The following is a 25,538-nucleotide window of genomic DNA, read 5'->3' on the forward strand; positions in this document are numbered from 1 at the left end:
CTCCTCCCCCAGTCCTCCTGCTGCTGCACGCCATGAGCCAAGCCTTGGTTTGGCTTCGCATACTGTACAAACCCAGGCTTGTGCTTTATCTCCTCCAGACAATCCATGAGCTGTAAACACAAGAACTAATGATGGTTACAGCTCATGGTTTGTTTGGAGTGAGATGAACCACAAATCTGGGTGCAGACCATGCACTGAGCCACACCATTAAGCAGGAGGACTGAGGACAGCAACCAAAATCTCATCTACAGGAACCCACACAATCATGTGTTCATCCTGTTAATCAGCTGATTGTCCAATCTTCTGAGCGCTTTAAGCTACACAGAACTTGATCAGTGAAGGAATGCAAAAGTGATGCCCCCTTTGAGAGCAAGATTTCAGTTGAGTATTACCTTTCCTGGAGGAGAGTCCCATGGACTGCAAGAAGATCAAACCTCTCCATTCTTAAGGAAATCAGCCCTGAGTGCTCACTGGAAGGACAGATCGTGAAGCTGAGGCTCCAATACTCTGGCCACCTCATGAGAAGAGAAGACTCCCTGGAAAAGACCCTGATGCTGGGAAAGATGGAGGGCACAAGGAGAAGGGGACGACAGAGGACGAGATGGTTGGGTAGTGTTCTCGAAGCTACCAGCATGAGTTTGGCCAAACTGTGGGAGGCAGTGGAAGACAGGAGTGCCTGGCGTGCTCTGGTCCATGGGGTCACAAAGAGTTGGACACGACTAAATGACTAAACAACAACAAATTACCTTTCCTGGGGTGGATTATAGATCCCCTGCCCAAGCTACCTGATCCAGGTTGGGAAGGTTTCAGCACCTTTCATACTGGCCATGGAAGCTTCCTGATTTCAACACCCACAGCACAAAACAAACCCAATATCAGCAATATATATATATATATATATATATATATATATATATATATATATATTGCTGGTTTCAACCTGGACTGCCTAACTGACCTCAGACTTCACTTTAGTTGCAATTTGATGACTTTGAGAGGTTTCTGTCACTGAAATCTGGCAACTCAAAGGCTCTTTTGCAAAGTGCAAGCATCTTGCTAGAACCAGCGCTTTGCTAGGAGGGGATGAGAGCCATCAGAATCATTACTAGTTTTGCCATGCTGACCTTGAGTTGACCCTCAGCCATGGCCCTCATTGTGTGTGTGTATGTTTTAAAGTCATAGATTTCAAGCGCTTCTGAGGGCAATGAGGGCGTCAGTCCCACCACTTCACGGCTTGCTCTTTATTTGTTCTTTTTTGTTTCCCAGTGCGGCGTCAGTAGCTGGAATTCCATTAGTCAGTTTCTAATTGCTGAAGGTGAAACAGATGCCAGTGCTGATAAAAAAGCCATGTTTTGGACTTTCCTGCAGTCGCAACACCTGTTCATTTCCCCCTCAACTATGCTGGCACAGAACTTTTCTCTTCTAAATGCTATAAAGTCAGCACTCTGTACCAAACCATTTCCTCAAATTGAACTGGCTCTTCTGTTACAGCTGGCAGCACTTGGTTGGATTTTTAAGCTGATCATAAACTGTGTGTAAAAGTCTCTCATCAGCTGCTTTTAGGTTGTCAAAACAAGCTTCAACCTTTTTATTAAGGATATAACATACACACGGCTCCACAAACATGGGATTAACTAGTAGAGATGTGTGAAAGGATTCTGGTTTAAAATCAAGTCTTCTAAACCTCAAGATGACTACTTTTCCAAGAATGCGTTTATTTTCTGAAATCTTTGTAAGCAGGTGTGTAATCACATGGTTATATGTTCCATACTTTTCTGAGAAGTAAGAAGTTTCAGAGGAGGACTAACCAGGTCAGCCTTCCTCTGCAGTGTTGGAGGCTTGGGGCTCCTTCAGACATCCTTTTTATTGTGTATTCATGATGATTTGTGCTCATGATGATATCAAGGCAGTTATACTTGAACACACTTTCAACATTGTTTGGGCCAGCATGTTTGGGCCAGCACTGGGGAAATATTGCAGAACAACTAATAAAGAAGAATGATGTGTGGACAGTCCAGTATAAATCCACCACCAAAACACTATTATTGTGTTGATGATGATGCAAAAGACACCAGCAACCACTGCCCAAGTGTTTTCATAGTATCTCTTCAAATAATATGACTCTGCCTTGCCTATATTATGTGCCTTGTGGTTCTCAGTAAAGCAAAGCTTGGCAGGACAACCCCGTTTTCCATTATGCCAAGACTTTTCTTGAAGGGAAGGGGACACAGCATTGACTGGGAGTATGCTTACCCCACCCTTCCTCAGTGTTGTTGTTGGGCTGAGGGAGAACTCTCTATGAAATCCTGGAGAGAGAGACTGCCAGTCAGTGTAGACAATACCAAGCTAGATGGGTCATTGGTATGACTCAGTATAAGACTGCTTCCTATGTGATGCTATTAGTGGGGCTTCTTCCAAATCCTCAGCCAAAATAGATTCCGTGTAGGATTGCACCATAAATTTCCCAATGAAAGATAGAGACAACTTGATTTTATTCTGTTTTATTAGGTCCAGCCTCAGTGGCTTTAAAGGGATTGTGGGTCAATTCAAGTGTAGTTGTCAGGATGCTGTCAGTAGCTCCTGGCTGGTTGCCCAGGAAAGAATAAAGACAAGGAAAAGTTTGTTACTGTCCCTTTTTATTTCAGTCTTTATAGAGAGAGGCTATAGAACCCAGCCTCTTGGATAATGACGTTGTCCCGAGTGAATCTCCAACCCCGTCTCTCCCACTTCCTCGTTCATCATTCTCATCGTCTCCTCTCTGGGTGCTACTTCATGCTCTCTGTCTTTGAGCTCTTTGCTCTCCTACTTTTAAGGCTTGCCAGGTTCTGGGAGATAGAGGGCCTGGAATGCTTTCTAATGACAATGTGTCAGCTGGGTGTTTTTTTCCAGCTCTCCCATTATTTCCCAGCTTTCCCCCTCATCTGCCTCTAAGCTGCTACCTCCCTCAAACCCCTGTTGTAAATCATCATCGTCATTTTATTTGTATGCCACCTTTCCATAGTTGAAACAATGCTCAAGGCGGCTTACAACATGACAAGATTTACATAATTACCAACATAACAAAAGTCATAAGCAATAAACAAAACACACCAAAAGGTACGCAACCAAATGGAAAACCATTTCCACATAAATCATAAAATCTAAAACTAAAAATACCACATTATTATCAGTAACAATTTAAAATGACATAGATTAAAGAATAAAAACAATTTTAAAAAGGAGCCCTCTCTGTTGAGCAGCAGCAGCAGCAGCAGCAGCAGCAGCAATCCTTTATGGAGCCTTTCAGCCCCTGCCCCAAGCCAGGTGGAGAGAGGCAGGGCAGGGTCCTTCAAGCTCCCAGCAGGCCAGTCTTCTATACTGGCTCCCTCTTCCTCCTCCCTGAAAGGGTCAGGATTCCCTTTTGCCCAGGCCCTGACATAAAGGGTGAATTTTGGATTTGATATCCCGCCTTTCACTCCCTTTAAGGAGTCCCAAAGCGGCTAACATTCTCCTTTCCCTTCCTCCCCCACAACAAACACTCTGTGAGGTGAGTGGGGCTGAGAGACTTCAAGGAACTGTGACTGGCCTAAGGTCACCCAGCAGCTGCATGTGGAGGAGCAGAGACGCGAACCCGGTTCCCCAGATTTCAAGACTACCGCTCCTAGCCACTACAGCACACTGGCTCTCACTGGCTCTCACACTAGTGTGTGTGTGTGTGTGTGTGTGTGTGTGTACACCATTTCAAGGATCTTAGTTTGAACAATAGAGCAGGATTTGTTTCTAACTTTGAAGATCTTTTCCCCTGTGCTTTGTTACTTTTCTCCTTGTACTTTCATTTCTCTGTATTGTCGTTAAGTGCCATCAAACTATAGTGGAAGCTTCCTTTAGTCAATGGGAATTCAATATCGGTAAATCCCCATGAAAGGCTTCCGGAGCCTGCAGAGCTCAGTAAAATAAATTACAGCATCGTATCTCAAAGGCAAGACATTAAAATTCTGTTCAAGCTCCCCACCCCCTACGTGGTTCATTTTAGGTTGTTCTGTACATGCAATTACCAGCTAATTAATCACCAGTTTTTAATATCACTGTTTCTTAAAAGTTATCATTTAGAAGAAAGGAGGATGTGCAGTACATTACACATAATTAAAATTGTCATTGTTAGAGCAATCATGGCTAGTGTGGAGTTGGTCACAGCTATTATTGCCGCTAATAAATGCTTGCAACACGCAGTACAATGGGATGGTGTTGCAATGGCACAGTTTTCTTTGCAACTCTATAAGATACAGTAAGTGGCTTTCAATTAGGTTATGAACCATGTTTTTGTTCTGTTTCTATAAGCAATGTACGGGTGGTGTGTTATCATTCTATAATCAATTTCCAGAGGGGTTGCTGCGTTAGTCTCTTGCAGCAAAAACAACAGAGTATTGTAGCACCTCAGTGGCTACAAACGGTATATATTTTTGCAAGCCATGCCCCACTTCATCAGATGCATGAAGTGTTATCCTAAATTACAGGTATAAATATGTTTGGTTGGGAGGGGTTGTAAACAGTGAGGTCAGAGGGAAATGGAACGCAGACGGTATATCCAGCGATAATTGTGCCATTCACATTGGCCATGCACAAAACCGTTGTTGGTGATGACACAAACATATGGCGTCGGCAGGCCAATTAATATATGTAATGTGATTTTAAAAAACCTTTGTCCAATTCAGTCCCCTAAATGGTAGTGTAGAACCTCTTGATGCATTTTAATCCAATCATTTCACATCACAGTCTCTCTTTGAAGTTCCTTTGTTCAAGGGTGCGCACTTCAAGGTCAGTTTCAAAGAATCTATATGCAACGTATATGCCCAGTCTATGGTACACATGCAGTAAATATAGGCCATCAGTGTCAAACACAAAGCACAATCTGAATAATGCAATTTCCAAACAATGAAAAAGAATCTTTTAGATAGTTTATGAAGACCCATGTACAATGAAATACATTATTTTAATTATGAACAGTCCTATACTCCATGTGTGTTAGCTGCTTCATGGAATATTCCTTGTTTTCATCTTACCATTGGAGGAATAGGGAGTTTACCTTAGAACTTATTCCCTTCCAAAATGAAGGAAAATGTACAATGGAAATCTGCATAATAACCCTCATTTTTTATTTTATTAATTGGCAATGTACATTAGATTTATCATGTTGAAAGTTTTATAGTTTGTCTCTGCACCCACTCACCCCAACTAAAGAATCAAATAGCATTTATAATAATCAATAGAATTATCTGTGAAGTGTTGGAATTACAAAAATGGAAGGAGTTTTATTGATCATCTAGTCAGTCACCTGTAACAGACAGATTTAAATCTCTGTGCCATTCAGACTTCATATAACACAGTTTCCTTAGGTCCAAAGTTCATATTATATCCCAGTGGACAGCACTCTCAAACTAGAAACTGTATGCTTTATTCATCTTCTCTTAGCAGATGGCTAGAATGGTTTAGCTCATTTTCTGATTTTGGGTTCTAAAAGAACAAAAACAAAAATACCCCAAAGAGGTTTGGTAAAATGATAAGTTATTGAAATTTAATGGCAAGCATAATCAAAATGCCATTAACTACTCAGGGGGAAAAATCACTTTTGATGATCCTCAAACAATATTCTTTATCTTTAAGTTTGGCTAACAATGCAAAATGAGTCAGTTCAGCCATTTATAAAGGCAATGTTTCTATAAAGACGGCTTGAAAACAAGGGATCACCCACCCACCCTGGTCTGTCTGAGACCTCAGAAAGCCTTTTTATAGTCCTAGTGCCCCATAACATCCACTCCTCCTCACAAGTAGAGTGATCTCTCCATTAGAACCAACCTCAAAGTCTCAAAATGTATGGCATATCCAAAGCAAAGGTAGATTGAATAAACCTAGAGGCAAAAATGTTAAAGGATAGGCCAATATGCACACAACCTTTTTTATGCAATACCTGCACCACTTAAGAACATAAGAGTGTAAGAAGGGGTTGTTGTATCAGACCAATGTCCCATCTCATCCAGTTTTCTGGGATGTTACAAAATCCATGGAGTCAGTATCTCAGATCACCCTTGCTCATTCTGTATACACCACTTCCATCTTCTCAGGCCCTTTTGTCAGCCTTGATAATTGTTTTCGGTTGGACATAAGAACACAGAAGCATAGGGAAATTCTGAGGCAGATGACTGACCCATCTAAGTTAAGTATTGTTTACCCCGACAGGTTTTCCAGCATTTGAGACAGGAGTCTCTCCCAGCCCTACTTGGAAATGTTGAACCTGGGACCTTTTGCACACAAAGCAGACACTCTCCCAATGAGCTCTGGCCCTTCCTACCCCCATCTTCGTTTCCTGAGTGCTTCCTCAGCCCCAGTCCTAAAGCCTGCAAATTTTCTCCTGCTTATTCACAGTCCTTTAGGGCAACTAATCCTGTGTCCCACATAAAGAGGTGTGGTTATGGTCTGCCAGAATGAAGAAGAAGAAGAAGAAGAAGAAGAACCACCACAGGTTTTATTAGTAAGGACAGTCTTTCTGAACATCTGTCAAGGCTCTTACAGAAAGATCCAGCTGACAGAATAAGTGCAATATTTCCAAGAATGAGAAAATGAGCACACCTTTTAGGAAAACTTGAAAGTGTTGCCTGACAAGCTGAAAGGGTTGACAGTAGATGCAGGCAAAATAGATGAAACAGAGCTATGTTGTGAAAATTTAATGATCAGTACTTGCTAAGAGCTTTAAGAATTAGAGCAGAATGGGGAGAAAGAAGGGGAATTCATTTTCTGCTTTTTGTTTCCAGGCATACCATAATATTTAATGTGCATTTGAGGAGAAGAAAGAAGCTTTTAAAAGGTGATATGCATTGCACGTTAATAAATATCATTGAATAATGAACACTCAAGAGAATAGGATTTGGATTGGTTTTGGATCTGGCTGATTCATTGCTGACTCTGCTTTGCCTCCTCCCTGCTTTCTTAGCACCCTGTTCCAGGGCCCTGCATTGGCTACCACCAGTGGGAACAAAACCATTAGTAGCTTCTCCACTGCCCTTTTTAACATTCCAGAATGAAATTCTAACTATATTAGGAATGCTTATAATTATAAAACTTGCATCCATGATTATTTTAATTACGCTGACAATAATGGAGCACCATGGTTGCATGTTAATCTAAATGAGTATAGAAAAACAACAACACAGAACATTATAATGAGGAATGGAAAAAACAAAAAATTGCAAAATCCAAGAAGCACGGTTCAGGATCGACATAACTCCAGGCAGAAACATTTCCAGACAGACAACTAATAAATCTGTGTTTGAAAATGTATCTCATTAAAATTGTTTTGTTAACATTCGTAATTACTAAGAATACTAACAGTACTGTTACCTGGGTTTTGAATGGTTAAAAGAAAGAACAATTTAATTGGAGGGGAAAGAGACAATAAGCTGCTCTGTTCTGCATAGGTAAAAAATGACGGGAATATTAATTAAGTGCTGATGAGATAAGAACGTTGTTTCTGTCCTCCTTTCTGCACTTGTCATGTTCTTATCCACCATTTTGCCAAATTCCTGTAAAGAGCAAGTTGCACATAAATTATTACAGTCAGTGTTGGACACCAGCTTTCTGGTTTTTTACTACCAGAAACAGGCTCACCAGAAGCCTTTTAAGCTCTGATGCTCCTTTCTGTTAAAGCACCAAGTTATTTCTGTAAATGTTCTGCACGTGTATAGATGGCAGCAGCAGGCCTAGATGGGTATCCATCATTCATTGTACTTCAAAGACATATTGTAGCCAAAGATTTGTGAAACAAGCCACCAGGATTTCACCTGACACACAAAGACAAAATAGAGTAATATGACTTTTCCAGATCCTTTCCCCTTCTAAATCAATAGGAAGCAGCCGCATTTATTGAATCTGTCAAACAACTTAGAATTATTGAGCATGCAAAATAGAGCAGGAGCTTAGCTGAACACGACTTATGAAAACATCATTGCTTACATCAACTTTGTTGACAGATGTTCTTTTTTTTTAATGTCCATTCAAACTGTTGGTTACTATTAAAATCATTCTTTACTCCACAATGAATGAAACATGGTCAGGTTTTGAGCGGTAATGAAATTTAGTATAAATGAACAGGACCAAAAAGGGAAACAAGGGATTGTCTAGATGTTTGTCATCACTCGCTGACCCATAAATTTGAATTAAAATGGGGAAAGGAAGCAAATGTTTGGGCTCTACATATTTAATCTCAGGAAATCTTTGCTTATGTCCATGGGCGTGTGTAAAGAGCACAGACACTTCAGTAGAGGAGTCAGTGCATAACAAACAATAGAATTGAAACTTGTCAGGAAAAATTATTCAGCTTGGCATTTTGTCAGTCAGAACAGTTAACCTAGGTCAAGCCTAATAAAAGTTTGATAAGTTTATAATTTATGCATAATCTAGGCTAATACTAAGCATTACTATTTCACTTCCTTACATTTATAGTCAGAGTAACTTACATGGGATTCCAAGGAAGTTTCCCATCCTAAAGCGCTTCAGCATTTAAAACACAGTTGCAGTAATCATATGTCCTTGGGCTTAGGAAAATAGGAAGCTGTCAGACTGTCCATTTAGATCAATATTATCAGCAGCTGCCCAGGCTGAGATCTTTCACATTCCCTGCTGGTACCTGATCCTTTATTAAAATGTAGATGCCATAGATTGAACCACCAGCCTGCAAAGCATTATGTCAGGATCACAACTGACCCAGGCACTGGAGAGAATTATTCATAGAAAGAGGCACACGCACACACACACACACACACACACACACTCATCCTCGACATCCTTTAAATCAGGAGTGGAGAAACTTTGTCAGCCCAATGGCCTCATATTTTCTGGACAGCCTTCTGGAGACCACACTCCTGTGCTGAGCGAGGCCAGAGGCAAAAGTGGAAAGAGCAATGGATGTGAATTTTACCTTTGCTCGGCTGAAGAGAGCACGAGGCTTACAACAAAGCAGTCAGTATCAGCACCAAGAACAGGACCTTGGACAGCTCCAAAGGCAGCAGTGCTGGTTGAAGCCTCTACTCCTAAGCCTAAGGCAACTACAGACCATGTTATCTCTGCAAGAAGCTAGAAATACCCTGAATCTCATCCTCTTGCACGGATCATGACACCAGTAGTCCCACTCATTCTATCCCACATTGTACAGGAAAACAGTTTCCTTGGGAGAATCGTCAATAGCTGACTTGGGAACCTCCTGCTTAGAGAACGCAGCCCTGCCACAATCCCCAAGTTAGTTTATCTTAGGACCCAAGCAGTTACATTACTGAGGCCAGTTGCAGGAGGGCTTTGCGATTCAGGATAGATTTATTACTGGTCATAATGGGGATTGTTCTTCCAAAGGGTCTATGATGTTTGAGGCAGCTTGGCTAATTACTTGTTTGATTCTTCCATCACAATTTTTGGCAGAGAACCAGCGTGGATGTGGAAAAACACCATCAACTGGTGAAGATGAAGGTGCTTGGATGATCTCATCTGCATTCTGTCTATTGCACTTAGCTGAACTAATCAGATAACACCAGCATTTTCAAAAAAACAAAAACAAAAAAGTGAGACAGAAACAGCCAACTTAGGGATGTGCTTTTCATGCAAGCCGAAGACATTTTCTATCTTAGACAGCCAGCTTGCTGAAGATTTATATCAAATGTATGGCCCAAAGTGATCTTGCCTTTATTCACTCTATTGAAACATAGCTCTCTTAATCCTATGAGTGTTCACCTAGAGATATATAGGTGTAAGAGGAGAGGACATTTCTTTTTGGAACAGAAATGGTTTCATTGGTTACATTTCTCTTTGATAGCCATTCTGCATTTTATATTGAGGTGGCAGTATTCTGGAACGTAGCATTTTCAATAGGGGTAGTTAGGTGATATTTTTGAATGCTCTTCTTGCTCCCCCCCCCCTCCCAAAAGCAATTAACTGCACATCATTGATAAGCACAAAGTTGAAGCATAGCTGCACGTATCTGGTTTACAACACACGAAGATGGAGGTGGTGGCTTTTAAACGTTTGTATGAGAACAAAAAATATACGAATTTACTATCGCATTCCGAAAAATGCACTCAACACTGTCTACCACTTTGTTTTCTGTGTAGGCTGGCTCTCTGGTTTCCCAATGCTCTTTGTAATAAATTTTACTAGACTAGAATTATAGACAGGGAGATAATAATTAGGGATATGGTATTCAGCAGCCATGCTGCTAGATACTTGGAAGACTTGGGGCACAGGCAGAAGGCACAAATTTGCAGAATATTTGCATATGCTAATTTATGTGTATAGGTGCAGATCTGGACTGGCTTCAGTGTGGGGGACAATTGCTGGTTCTTGCGCTCAGGGCTAATCCTGGGAAACGGTGCCAACATGTTTCCCCATGTGCCTTGTGCCTTTCCCCTCTCCTCACAGCAACCCTATGAGGTGGGTTAGGCTGTAAGGGAGTGACTGGCCCATGATGATGCAAGAAGCTTCACCATCATCATCCTCCGCTAGGCAAATTATGACAAAGTAGGTAGCTTTTGCCACTTTTTTTGCTACCTGTATGTAGAGTTTAATTTGGTAATTTAGCAACAGATTTGTGGCCTGGCACAAAACTCCTGGGGCTTATACCTCTCTTTGCCCAACCTTTTAATAATGCCCTTTGGTATTCAAATAGATGGACTTTTCCTATATAACTGACATATTTTCTTAATGAGAGCAGATTGTAGAGAAACTAATGGCTATTTCCAGTGCTAGCTCTGCTTAGAATAGACCCAATGAAACTAATGAACATGGCAAACCTAGGCTCATTAATTTCAATGGATCTGCTCTAAGCAGAACTGAGTTGGCTGCAACCCTAAATTATTTGGTAGTCTGGAGAGTTCCTTAAAGATGTTCTTAATGTTTTTAAATGTTTTGTTTATTTTAAGTTCAATTGTATTTTTTCATTCTTGTTGTTTGCTGCATTGGGCTCTTTTGGGAGGAAATGAGATGACTGAAATTAAATAAATAAATTTTAAATATAAAGGTAAAGGGACCCCTATTAGGTCCAGTCATGACCGACTCTGGGGTTGCGTCGCTCATCTTGCTTTATTGGCTGAGGGATCCAGCGTACAGCTTCCAGGTCATGTGGCCAGCATGACTAAGCTGCTTCTGGTGAACCAGTGCTCGCTTTGGCAGCACATATACTAAAATTGGTGAACCAGAGCAGCGCACGGAAACGCTGTTTACCTTCCCGCTGGAGCGGTACCTATTTATCTACTTGCACTTTTCTGTGCTTTCGAACTGCTAGGTTGGCAGGAGCAGGGATTGAGCAACAGGAGCTCACCCCGTTGCGGGGATTCGAACCACCGACCTTCTGATCAGCAAGTCCTAGGCTCTGTGGTTTAACCCACAGTGCCACCCGCGTCCCACATTTTAACCTGTTGTTTATTAGAACTTTGCAGTAAAAGCATAACATATAATTATCATTATATTCCTTTAAAAATACACCTCCCCAGCCTTCGTTTTAAAAAGTGAACATGAATAATGATGGCTGGCAAGAGACTGGTGCTCTGAACTATAGCAGAGCAGTAAAAAATATGGAACAGTAAAATAGGGTACACATGAGTGAAGGCTTTCCAACTGTCAAGATTAAGAAATAAATAAGAGTTCACAGAGAGAATGAGCTGACAACAGCTGCTACTCAGCATTGCTAGAGAGAGCAGAGTTCATCCTTTATCTTGAAAATGTGGACTCTCTGATTGAAGAAAACAGTAAACAGGTTCTGAAAAATAAGAAATGTCCTACATAAAAATAAACACCATTGATATGCTAAGTGCAGCCTGCATTTCTAATAGAACAGCCAGAAGTGGGGAAAATAACATAAAATCAAACTGAGCAATGTGATGGTCTTTGTTCATTTCATGTCTCTAACTACTCAGGACTGGCATCAGAGTTTTTCTGTTTGAAAGATTCACCTAGTTGGCCTACTCCACCTCCAATGGAAGTTGGAAGGGAGAGTGAGGAAATTGTGTACAAAATTTCATTGTGTGGAAAAGCAATATATACATACAGTGTTGTATTTTTTTTTAAAAGTAAAAAGTTGTTACTGGACGCAAATGTTGAGCACGGCTTCCTAAGGCAGTTACTCTAGAGCAGGGGTGAGCAATGTGGTGCCCTCCATATGCTATTGAATGACTACAACTCCCATCAGCCCCAGTCAGGGATGCCAATGGTCTGCAATGATACGAGCTGTGGTCCAATGAAAGCTGGAGGGTGCTATACTAGTTATCCCTGCTCTAGGGAGATACCACTTTGGACAGGAGACTGCTGTCCAAGAGCAACCATTCTAGGAAAGCTGAACATAATGTGAATGTCTAGTGCCACATTGGAGGTATTTTCCCTGCTCTCCCCACTACCAGCTGAAAAAAATGGCAGCAGAACAGTTGTGAAGCTGTTGGTTGTATGGCTCAGGCAGAACATTTGTTAGCCCAACACTATACAGTGGTACCTTGGGTTACATACGCTTCAGGTTACACACTCCACTAACCCAGAAATAATGCTTCAGGTTAAGAACTTTGCTTCAGGATAAGAATAGAAATAGGGCTGCAGCGGCGTGGCAGCAACAGGAGGCCCCATTAGCTAAAGTGGTGCTTCAGGTTAAGAACAGTTTCAGGTTAAGAACGGACCTCCGGAACGAATTAAGTACTTAACCTGAGGTACCACTGTATGCAGATTCAAAACCCAAGGCATAGTCTTCAGCCTTTCTCAGAAGGCAAGCCTTTAGCCTTTAGATTGAATGAAATACTGGTGAACATGGAAGGCAACATTCTTTAGGTTGCTTTGCAGTCATAACAGAAAATGCAACAAGGCTTTGTTTTAGGATGATGCAGTGGTGTAGGGCAATTTAGGGGGGAGTGTGTTTCTACGGTCATATAAATTATGCTCAGAAGCATGATAAGCATTCCACATTAATGGCACCAAGTGCAAGAGGGAATTTGCTGGCATGATCCCCTGGGCAGAGCTGCAGAAAAAGCTGGGGAACTCAGGTGCAGAATCGTATTGAAAACTGGCATAAAAGAAATAGCAATAATTTCACCCAACTTTACAAAGAACAGATAAAAGCAACCTGCTGTTGAACTGATTGATTTTCATGGGAATTGGATAAGCCTTCATGCTAGGCTGAGTTTTTTTTATGTATGCATGATCTAGTTCACTCCCAGCACAGTGTATACTGCAAGAAAATAAAATGAACACTACTGCGGCACTGCCAAATAATATTTATGTAAATATAAACACAGTCAAATGATTGCTGCATAAGAGAAAGAGCACATAAATGTGTCTGTTGATATTCATTGCAAAAGTATCAGTGACAAGATAATCTGTCCTTGCAGAATTTGATAGTGCAAAAAGGTTCATAAACTTTGTCACAGTTAGTGGTCAGCTGTCAAGAAAACATTATTGAGCATCTTACAATATGATAGCGTTTCCTAACTGTCTCCATGAAAACGGCGGCTCTGAGGCGTAGGGAGCAGCAGGCAAAGTGCTCCAGGAGATAGAGGCAGGCAAGGGCCCACAGCCCAGCTCCCTAGCAGGCCAGGGGGGCTCACTAGCTCTGGGAGGAGGGGTGTGATTCCTCAGCTGGATTAGGCTCAGGACAGGTGGGGGTCACATGCCTCATCAAGCCCAGATGCTGCAATCAGCATACAAAGTACAAAAGGGAAGCAGAGCTGAGGTGCTGTGTCTGCTCAATAGCCCATGTTGATCAGGCATAGGCAAACTCGGCCCTCCAGATGTTTTTGGCCTACAACTCCCATGATCCCTAGCTAACAGGACCAGTGGTCAGGGATGATGGGAACTGTAGTCCCAAAACATCTGAAGGACCAAGTTTGCCTATGCCTGATGTTGATGGACCTCAGTTTGGATGCTCCATGATTTCTGTGCTTTGGTTTGGACTTTGGACAGGAGGATTGACCCTGGACTGGGGGGCTTGATATACTGACTTGCTGCCAGGTAGGCCAAGGTTCAGGACAGTGAGTACAATGGTACCTCGGGTTAAGAATTTAATTCATTCTGGAGGTCCGTTCTGAACCTGTTCTTAACCTGAGGTACCGCTAATGGGGCCTCCCCCTTCCGCAGCACCGCCACCGCGCAATTTCTGTTCTCATCCTGAAGCAAAGTTCTTAACTCGAGGTACTATTTCTGGGTTAGCGAAGTCTGTAACCTGAAGTGTCTGTAACCTGAGGTGTCTGTAACCCGAGGTACCACTGTACTGTATTGCAGTAGATAAAATCCTGTTGGCTAAGCTTTTACACAAGTTTAATTATGTTGGAAAAAATGATCCTTGCATTAATATTTAAAATAATATATGGCTCCACTAGTGTAAGCCAGCAAGACATTCAAGAGGACATCTGATGTAGCACATTAGCTCTTTGGAATTAGTCTCTATGTATGGTTTAAGAACATATGTATCCACCAGAATACAGAAAAGATTACTGAAAGTCAGATCATGATTTCAGCTCGGGTATCTATTCATCATATTCCCTATGTATAATGCAGAATGCTTAGTTCTTCTAGTCGTGCATAAAGGATGCTACCCAAGGCTGATAGAGAAATGCAAGAGTTCTACCATCTTCTTGGGGAGCCAGAAGGATGTAGCCTCCTTAACTGTTAAACCAGGAAATATTCTACCTAAGATTACTTATGAGTATTCACTGAGTTACATCAAAGGTGAGAACCTTTATCAGCCCAAGGGCCTCACTCCCTTCTTGGAAATCTTCTGGAGACAACATACCAGTGGTGGGCAGGGCCAGAGAGGTAAGAACAGCCAAGGAGGCTGATAACTGAGACTAAGTGAAGAGTGCTTCCTGGGGACAGGTGGTGTCACTCTGGAAAATCCCAAGGACCTGAAGGATCATATCTGGCCCTGGGGCCTGAGGTCACCCATCCCTGAGCTATACCATCTTTTTGAGGAGTCATGAAGGCAGGATCTGTTTCATCCTGAGTTGCACTGTTTTTAATTTGTCTATAAGTTGTCTTGGAGAGCATTAGTAGAAAGTAAATGCAGTAAGTAAAATAAAGGAGCTCTGGTTTTCCAGGCGCTAAAGCACACCTCGGTATCACATGGTAGCAAACATCTTTGCCTGAATCAAATGAGTATGGATGTTATCAGGCAGCAGAAGAAAGCCTTGCATCTCCAAGGCATGGATAAGCATAACAAGCTGCTTAACAGCTTCATGAGTTGAGGGTTTTGATGGTTACCCCTTGGGAGGCATTGTGCTCTGAGCAAAGGTGCTTCTCTATCATTAAAGTCAATTGGACTGGATGAGTCATAGCTGCAAACTATAGGAATATCTGCATATGCCTTCCATGAAAGTGTCTGGGGTTCAGAATTAAAACCTGATAAACTTTGGCTAATGTGTCCAGTGGCTAGACTACCAAGCATGTCATGGAAGCAAACAAATGACTTGAAAATTTGCTTGTCTTATAGGAAACCACACAACTAAATAAAGGCAAAAAAATTTTTTGCAGTCTAAATACTGTACAGATTTTATAATTCAGCCTTTCTTTTTCCTTATTATAAGGCATCCTTTATCTCACTCCTGTTCTCTGGAGTACTTATCTATTGGTATGTGAAAGCCACTTTAGTATTTAATCACTAAAGTAATAAAGCTTAGTTCTGAATGCTTTCACTAGCAGTCCAGGTTTTCTCCACTATGTTAGCAGTGGTTTCCACTATCTGGGATAATGAACAGATTTCCCTCCCAAAAGCAGATCTTTTTGACAATGTTTATTACCCATTAAGATACAAAACAGCCCTCAAGGTATTCTATTAAGAAATAAAATATGGACGATATAATTGTGTTCCTAATTATATTCCAAATTACACCCCATGTTGTCCTCTAATGCTCTTCTTTGTGTAATCTTCATTTTAAAATTAATATCACCCTCAGCTTTCAGGATGGAATGGAAAACGAAAAATAAATGAAATGATCTAATAAACATGTTTTCTTTCATCAAAATGTGGGGATTTTTTCCCCCTCAGAGTTTTGATGCCAGTACCTAAGAGGAATAACAGCAGGGCAAGATTTGCCAAGTTAAATCAGAAGCAAACTTGGTCTAGTTCGTTTGTAGGGAACCTCTGGCCCTGTGTGTCAAATTAAGCCCATGGACTTCTTAATTTGGCCTTAATTTCCCCATTTTGGGAAATTCATGCCTATCTAAAAGTGGTTCACTTGCCATAGGTAAGAAGTAGACAGCTGTTATTCCTGAGACTGTTGTCCAGTCTCATCAGCTGCAAGTCTACTCACACCCGACATACAACACTGCATCTGGGAGTGGTGTTGTGGCCGGCCCAGGATAGGGGGAAACTGGGCAGCTTGGTGCATGCATACGTACACCCCAGGACTGGCATCTGGGGAGTGTGGTTGCAGGTCTAATATTCCTTAACCATGCCCCTAATGACCTCTCTGGCCATCTTTCCACACCTGCCCAATTTGCTCTTTGTTCCAATGTAGGATCACCAGTCACTTCAGGGCTAAGTGGGGATTTTTTTCGCCTGCCTGCACCTTAGCACACAGGGTCCCGCCGCATTTGTGCTGGTTTCAGGGATGTTGGTGTTTAGGGGGCAGTGCTGTTAAATAAGTTGATTTGGTTGCATGGTTAAGTTGGCCACATGGTTGGCAGAGAGGTTGGCAGAGAGGTGCAGGAAATATGGTAACAGGTGGTCACCCTTTGAGCGTGAAGGGTGTTTCTGGAAGCCAGCTGCTCTGGATTGTGGGGTCCTTGGCCTGTATATGGAACATTCTTGGGGCTCACAGCTGCCTGAAGCTGTGGATCCCAGGAGGGGCTGAGGTAGGAAGGTCTCCTTAATCACCATAATGTGGGGCCCAGGCTTTGAGGCTATGACTTGTCATGCCCCTTGAAATGGACAGGGTTTTGCTCACCCAATGTTGAAGTTACATTAGCTTCCTGCTCTTCTCATTTCCCCCTGCATATATTTTAAATAAAATGTGGTCCTAGTTCAACCTGTGACTTGTGTCTTGTTTCTTTAATCCTGGGTCTGATCAAGACATCTTTATTCCCCTTTGTATAATATATGATTTACTGCTTTGAACTACTGTTTGTGTAATCTCTCTCTCTCTTTGGGTGTGATCTGAATGTATTCACTCGTCTGGAAATATTTAATCTTGCAAGTTGTTGTTTTACTATACAGTAGTAGTCGTAAGGTAAAGGTAAAGGTACCCCTGCCTGTGCGGGCCAGTCTTGCCAGAGGGTTGTGCGCTCATCTCACTCTATAGGCTGGGAGCCAGCGCTGTCCGAAGACACTTCCGGGTCACGTGGCCAGTGTGACAAGCTGCATCTGGCGAGCCAGCGCAGCACACGGAAACGCCGTTTACCTTCCCACTGGTAAGCGGTCCCTATTTATCTACTTGCACCCGAGGGTGCTTTCGAACTGCTAGGTTGGCAGGCGCTGGGACCGAACGACGGGAGCGCACCCCGCCGCGGGGATTCGAACCGCCGACCTTTCGATCTGCAAGTCCTAGGCGCTGAGGCTTTAACCCACAGCACCACCTGCGTCCCTAGTAGTAGTAGTCTTTTTTGAATTTTAATTGTATTTTATCATTTTATGACTGTGAGCTACCACAGAACAGTGCTATTGGGCAGCCTTATACAAATCTAGTAAGCAAGCATGCAAGCAAGAAAGCATGTTAATATGGCCAGCTCTGTTGCCATCATGCCATTACTTCATCTTCCTTTTTTAAAAAAAGCTTTTCAATTATTCTTCATGTCATACATTTTGCGATCATCTTCAGTTTAATTCATAAATCTTAAGTAGTCATATTTTGGCCACAAAAGATGTCAAAATAGCTACTGCTGATGACTTTCTTTCTTTTCTGCTACATATGTTAAAGGTATGCACTGACCACAATATTTGACTTGTATCTGTGGCTCTGGGACTAATCTGTTTTGGAACTACTCTGTATCTTTCCAGGTCAACTTGTTTCTTAGGACCAAATTACATCTGTTAAAAACAAAGTTCTGTTTTCCACAGGGAGGACAAGGGAGGGTGTCTCTAAAAATGGCTGTAACTTCTTTTCCTTTTCAAAAAGTGGGTGAAGCTTGCAAGCAGATGTGGCCAGTGTGGCCAATGGTCAGGGATGATGAGAGTGGTGGCCCAGAAACATCTGGAATGGTTCCCCATTCCTAACTCATGGCATTTACTTTGGCCCCAATTCTACCCTAAGGTTGCCTCCATTTTCTTGACAGTGTTTCTGTATCTTGAATAGTAGCATCTCTGGCACAATCGCAACAGGTGAAGATTCCCACAACAATAAATCTCAGTCAATACACTTCATGTGTTGAGTTCATGTGCCACGCGGCTGTAAAAAGCACAGTTTCCTTTTTGGGGGTGGGATGTGAGGATCTTCTTGACCCAGCCTCTCAAATGAACCAGATTAGACCTTGGTTAACATCTGTACTGCTTGCGTGCATTTCTCTCCAGGTCCTCTGTTCCTGCCCCCACATTCAGTCTCTTGCAGGAGTCTCATAGGGCAGGTGGCTTCTGCCAATCACCTTCTGCCTGATAGAAACAGCCTGCCCTGGGGGAATACTGACAAAATTTCATCACCTCTTTAATGGTGGCAATTCCCAGATGGATAAAGGAAACCAGACAGATGGAAGTGAAATTATAGCATGAGCCACAGCAAATGCTGCTGCAAACACCATGGGAAATATACCTGCAATAGAAAGATGGTGTTATAGGTGATCTTTTTTTCTCCACCGTGTGCTGTTCTATGGGCTTCCTGGGAGTCCATGGGAGATGCTGAAGGTTTTGTTTTTCTTTAGCAAGAGAGGCTACTCAGATCGTGGGGTGCCTATGTCATATTTGGCTTCATTTGCAAATCTACAAGCAGAGCCTATTGGAAACAAGCAGGCTCCTTTGAAATGCACCACAACTAGCGGTCCTGCATCAGATTCCTAAACAGATACTGTTTCCCCCACTTTCAGCTATTTAATTGCACTTAAACTCTGTTTTCTGCTTGCCTCTCACCACGCAAAACTAGCACATCCTAGCCATTACACTGATTGTGTGGAAGTAAGGAAGAGTGGAAATGGGACGGATGCTCGTGCCATCAGATTTAGACATGGATGGATCCCACACGGATCCCTTGGGGAGCTCGGCTAATTGGATGGTGGCGATCTCAACCCATTAGGAAATTCATCCACATTTTAAAAACATGTGCAGCGAAGCCGTTTAGCGACGCTGCACCCTGTGCCCACACCTATGTGGGCGTAAGCCCACGGGCCTTACTCCCGAGTAAACATCCGTAGGCTTTCACTGTCCGATCCCTTTCTTAAAAGTCCTAGGCGATCCCGGGTTGCCTATTGCCCGTGCTGCGGAGCCGGCGGAAACTCGCAACAGTTATTTTTCAACTTTCCAGAACCAACGGCGTGGACAGCGCAAGAAGAGCAGCCGCGTTGATGACTCTGCGAGGGAAAAGCCAAGGAAGCTGCTGCAGGTGACGCGAGAGGGTCTCACTTCGAGCCTCCCCCGCTTCCTTTTCACCTCCTCGCCTCGCTCCCCCCTCCCTCTCTCCGCGTGGAAGCACCAAGTTATCTCCCGAAGAGCCTCTGCCGGGCGAGATAAGGCGCAAGGCGGGAACCTGCTCTGGGGTGGCGGCGGCGGCGGCGCGTTTGGTCCGGAGGCGGGAGCTGCGCGAGGGGAGGCGCGAGGGAGGGACGCAGCCCTTCCACTGCGCCAACCTGCAGTCTGGCGGCATCCATGGAGTGGGAGAGGGCGCGCGCCCCTCGCTTCCTGCCGCCGCCGCCGCCGCGTGCGCCCCTCCCTCCTCCTCCTCCTCCCCTGCGCGCGCGAATGTGTGCCTGGCGCTCTCTGGGCCCGCCTTCCTTTCCGTGGCGCCCGCTGCCAGCCAGTGCCGCAAGGAGCCGTTTCGCGCGCCACTCGCTACTCTCGGCTGCCGCTCGGAGGGGGGCAACAAGCGGCGGCGGCGGCGGCGGCTTCCCCCACCCCGCCTCCTCCGCGGGCACTTTGGCGCCTTTCCCCCCCTGAGCTTCCCGCTCTTTTCCCTCAGGAGGGTCTCGTGGGCTCTTCCGCCTCGGCTCTTTGTTTCCCGCCCCAGCCCCCGCCTCCTCCTGCTGCTTCGCCTTCCCGGGGGTTCTTCTTCTTCTTCTTCACCTCCCGGTTCCTTCTGCCGTCGCCGCCTGGACGTTGCCTTGTCATGTCAAGATGGAAGGCAGGAGCGACTGGCTCGCCTCGTCGTCCCGCCACGAGGGCTTCGAGCAGATGAGGCTGAAGAGCCGACCCCGCGAGCCATCGCCCAGCCTCACCCGGGTGGGCTCCAACTTCTACAGCTCCGTCAAGCAGCAGGACTACAGTGCCAGCGTCTGGCTGAGGAGGAAAGACAAATTGGAGCATGTAAGCCACTTTTTTCCCTTTTTGCTCCTCCCTGCTCGTTCATTCTCACCAACAGCCCTGCCAGGCAGGCCACTCATTGCCCCCATTTGGACAGGTGGAGGGAGAACCTCATGAGCTTTCCGCCAGGTGAACCGTTTGCACCCGGGACTCTGTATGGCACAGGTCCAATGGGATCGTCGAATTGTAGGGTCCCCAAGGGTCATCTAGTCCAACCCCCTGCAGTGCAGGAATCTTTTGCCCAACATGGGGCTCGAACCCAGGACCCTGAGATTAAGAGTCTCGTGCTCTACCAACTGAGCTATATATAAACATAGGTTCTGAGCATCGTCTGTCCCAACCCGGAGCTTCGCCCTAGAAAACCCAAATAGGGTTAACAACATGTGGGGGGTCTTGGGAAGAAGGGTCCCTAAGGCTACAATGTGATGCACAATGGCTTGGAAGTAAGTTCCATTAAACTCAATGGAGCTGTCTGCCAAGCGAGCGTGCACGGGATTTCTCTGCAAAAGTGGTTCATTTCTCTTTAGGAACAGCAGGACATCAGAATAATTTGAACGGTCTGGTTCACAACCCTTCTGAATTGCGAACATGTCGCCCTGTGTTTTCTGTACGTGTAAATGCTTAGTTCCCGTTCTGTGGACTATTGTCTACTGCAGACCAATTTCACATCCCTTCCATCTCTATGCATGTACATATGGGACAGCTTCAGCTCTTAGCTGGGAAGTTACAGTACCTTTTATGATGTTGTAGAATTCCCCTCCAAGCGAGAACAGGTTGGAATGTTATGGTGATTAGGATACCTGTCTTTTGCTTTTGCAATCCTTATTTCCTATTTGGAGCTGCAAACATTCTGTATTCCAGACATACTTTCCCTCCCCATCCCCTGTGTGGGATTTTAAGGCAGTGTGAAGTAGATTGCTTTCCAACATCAATTTCTGCAGCAGCAATGCATGTTAACTAAGTGGTTTTGGGACCAGGGAGAAGCTGTGGCTGGCTGCAATGAATATTTTATGGGGGTTTTAAGGTGCTTGGAAATATTCCTGTGGTTCAGATGATTCAGAGCAATGGGCTCTTTTGTTCTTATGTAATTTGTAACAGTAAGAAATTGGATGAATGGCACCCTAGGTTAGCATAATCTGAATAGAGTATTAGATGAAGTCCGTAATTACATTCTCCCCCTCTAGGCACAGATATTATGTTTGCTGCATGCTATTGGGGAAGCATTGCTGGGTTTTACATTGCAGCAGGGTTGCTTAAGAAGACATGCATGCAGTTCGAAGCTGACTTTGTGACATAGAAGACAAGTATGCTGCTTTTATAAAATACATCAAAAATATTGTAATGCAGGCAAGTTCCTTGAAAGAAATACCTGTATCAAAACACGTCTTTTGCAAACCTATTGACTCATTATAGTGCCCACACATTATTTACACTTTGTTAGAAACTGATTCAGTGCCAAATGATGTAATCCAAAACGCAAAGATACAGCAGTACAATAGCTGGAAGCTACAAAAAGTATTAAATTTCTTATCTGCATTACTATAAAGTATTATTTATTTGGGTGAGATTGCTAGAGGAAAAGATTGAGTGTTCAGTAAGAAGCCCCCCCCCCCCCCAAGGTACATGTTTGTGGCCAAATATAAGTTGCAGTCATGGTGATAAATGGCATTGTCAAGATTGATCAACTGTGGGATGTACTGTTCCTCAGCTGTGCTACTAGTATACCTGTCTATCTTGAATCAATAAGACTTGTCAATAGTGGCATGTGAAGTTTAATGAATGGCTGGTGGCTTTGCCTGAAATCTGGAATATAGAAATATCCGTTTTCTCAACATTGGGTTGCATCCTATGTTAGTTACTCAAAGTAGACCTATTGAAATTAATGGATATAAGTGAGGTCCATTAATTTCCATGGTTCTACTCAGAGTGCAACTTAGCGGGATACAACCCACAGACTTTTACATGAACTGTCTGTGTAGATGAACTATCATTTTGCAAATCTTAACATTGCCCATTTCTAATCATAACAGTATGATTACTATCAAAGAAACAGCTAGAAAATTGCAGTGTGGTAACGGAGAACCAGAGTAGCCAAATAGGCTCATTAAAACGTTAAAACATTTTTGGTACACAACACAGCACTTGTTTTATTTAACATACTTGGATTTGTGAACTGCTGTATCCCTAGGTATTGACAAGGGATAGCAACTTTTAGAAAACAAAATTTTAAAATGTGTATAAATTTATGCAGAAAGTAAGACGGTCTTGTAGTGTCTTTGGAAGATGCTCAGGCTGTCTTTGACAAGAGTTGGAGAATTCTTTGATATAAGATGCACTCATATCCACATTTACCTAGGAGTTTTCCCAATGCACTAATTTCAGTATATATGGGATGTTAATGCAATTATTTGACTGTATTGTATAATGAAGCGTGTGTAAAGACCATGACCATTTGAGTTCAATGGCACTAAACTGCATACTTATTCAGTGGAATGTACTCCCAGGTAACCATACAAAGTATTGTAGCCTTAGTTAAACTCCACATAGTTTTGTTGGCAGAAGGGAGGTTAGGCTGAAATGTAGACTTGGAGCACATAATGGTCCTGCAGCAATGTGAAAAATTTCCTGTAACCTTTTTCAGATAGATGTAGTACAGTACAGTGGTACCTTGGGTTACAGGTGCTTCAGGTTACAGACTCCACTAATCCAGAAATAGTACCTCGGGTTAAGAACTTTGCTTCAGGATGAGAACAGAAATCGTGTGGTGGCGACACGGCAGCAGCAGCAGGAGGAGGCCCCATTAGCTAAAGTGATGCTTCAGGTTAAGAACAGTTTCAGGTTAAGAACAGACCTCCAGAACGAATTAAGTTCTTAATCTGAGGTACCACTGTATTCATTGGGATTGTGCAGTAATCTATAATTGTGAATGCACTGTGATATAATGCAGTAGCTGACAGAGATCAATGGGTTTGATGTCATACCTATAGGGCTCAGATGTGGTCTTTTTAAAGGGCCCGCCCCTCAGTTCTGATTTGACAGCCTGTCTTCTGATTGGGTCTACCTCCTTACATAAGAGGCTCTCCTCCCTTCAGTTAGATGAAGACACCAGAAAGGGAGGATCAATGCCAAGCTTTTTCCATCAGCTATTGAACCACTCTTTGAGCAGCAGAGATGATACTCGCTGAAAGGAGGCTCCCCACAACAGTGGCAGGAGAGGTAAGGTAACCTGGGATACTTGAGACATCAGCTGTTGATGCCCATACCCTGGCCTTGTTACGGCTGAGATAAAGAATACCCAAGTGTTTAGGTGTCCCTGGAGCAAAGTACATTCTGGACCACTGTGGATTTGGGGCATTCCTTTTCTTTTCCTCTAGGGCTTGAAGGATGAGAGGAAATCCTGATGTTGATTCTGGCCATTATGATACCATGGGTCATGATATCTTTGTGTTTATGGTAAAACTGATGATGGTCCATTGCTCCATGGATATCAGCCATGCAGCTTGTTGGATCTGAAAGAGTAGCCCACTCTTGCTTTTAATAACAGTGACAAAACCTTCTAATATAGCTATGTTTTGCACAGGGGTGGAGCCTCCCTGTCAACATGGTTGTTACCTTTCATAATTATCCACATTTTGGGCTCTATGTAGCACATTACAGAGAATGAGTCTGTGATGCATTTATATTGACACTATATTTCAGATATTATATCCAAGTTCAGCTAAGTAAAAACCTTTAGCTGATCTCACTGGAATTGCACTTGAGACAAGTTGGTCAACCATATGCTTCTTGTGAAAAATGCCTGTAAGCTAAGGGCAGAGCACACTGAATTGTTTTCAGATGATAAGAATGATTTTCTGATTTGACAGGTTTTAGCTTAGTCAGTATGTACTTTGCAATATACTTACTGAATGGTGAGCTCAATATATAGTCAACCAAAGTACTTGTAAATTCAATATGGCTAGAATATGTTGGACAATTTTATCTAAGTTTGTGCACATATGTGCATTATTTCATTATTTGAAATTTCATGATCTGTCTTGAGTGCGCAAGATATGTTTGATACTAATGGGTAAAGAGATGTTAATAGCCTATAAAAGAACATTACACTTTGTACATTTACAAAAGGTACAAGACCATCTGGTGCTGAGTCATAGAGACAGACTAGGGTTGCAGTTGGTGTACTGCTCACCTTGCTTCCTACCTGCCTCTCTGGCCAACCTGGCTGAAGTGATTTCAGCAGTGATGTTGGAGAAGCCCAAGGCTGTGGTCCTGGATGGGCTCAATACCCACACGGGGACCACTACTAGCATTTCTTCTCAGGACTTCATGGCTTCCATGAAAACAATGGGATTGTCTCAAGTGGTCATTAGTCTGACACACAGAGTAGGGCATACTCTTGATTTGTCTTTGCCTCAAATGATGCAGGTTGTGGTCTGAATATTAGGGACAGACTGTGTAACTCTGTGGTCACAATCAGACTACTGGACCTGCCTGCAAGTGCTCCAATTGGAGAACAGCCTTTACCAAAAGTGCTGTGGACTTAATGGGTTGGGTTCACCTAAGGAGCATTATTAGTGGAAACTTTGTGCAAAGACTTAACTAATGCAATTGGGGCTTCCCCCCTTTCCACTCCCATGTGCCCCCGCCTCCCAAAGTTGTTGGGGGGTGGAGAGAGCCGCCAGAACAGTTTGTGGGAAGACAAGAGGTGGGATTGTTCCATCTGGCAAGCTGAAATGCTTGCACAAATGGTATGTAATAGCAACACTGAATTCCACCCACAATGTCTGACCTCCCCTATAAGGATAAGAGGACCATTCAGTCAGCCCACACCTGGTGGCTTATGGACTCCAAGGGAGTCCTGAATGCTCTGGGGGATGTTCCAGTGACTAGATCTAACAATCCTGTCAAAGCTCTGCTCTTGCTATGGTATGGCAAAATGAGGTGTGCTGTTGACATTATCATTCTCAAATGCTGCAGAGCCAATTTTGCCTCTTGGTATTCCCAGGAGATTTGGATGTTGTAGCAAATGGCAAATGGCAGAAATCTAACTATGAGGCCAATCATATAATCATGCCTATTGTGTTGCATTATTGGTAGTGAAGACAGCATATTTCAC

General features: G+C 43.3%; 1 protein-coding gene across 3 annotated transcripts in view; it reads left to right on the forward strand.

Moving 5' to 3' along the window:
- Positions 1 to 25,538, forward strand: part of PLD5 (phospholipase D family member 5) — a 185,067-nt gene that overhangs the window by 74,020 nt on the left and 85,509 nt on the right. Inside the window, exon 1 of one of the 3 annotated variants that reach the window (XM_083432218.1) lies at positions 19,757 to 20,425. The exons of 1 other annotated variant lie outside the window; for it this stretch is intronic. Coding sequence is in view for 1 of the 2 variants with exons in the window: in XM_083432216.1 (XP_083288342.1) it covers positions 20,237 to 20,425 (189 nt within the window). In the remaining variant the exon portion in view is untranslated. Of the gene's footprint in view, positions 1 to 19,756; positions 20,426 to 25,538 lie in introns of those variants that run through there. One more of the 3 variants, XM_083432216.1, reaches the window with a different exon arrangement.

The sequence above is a fragment of the Podarcis tiliguerta genome, assembly GCF_965153285.1.
Source record: "Podarcis tiliguerta genome assembly, chromosome: 3".
Lineage (NCBI taxonomy): Eukaryota > Metazoa > Chordata > Lepidosauria > Squamata > Lacertidae > Podarcis > Podarcis tiliguerta.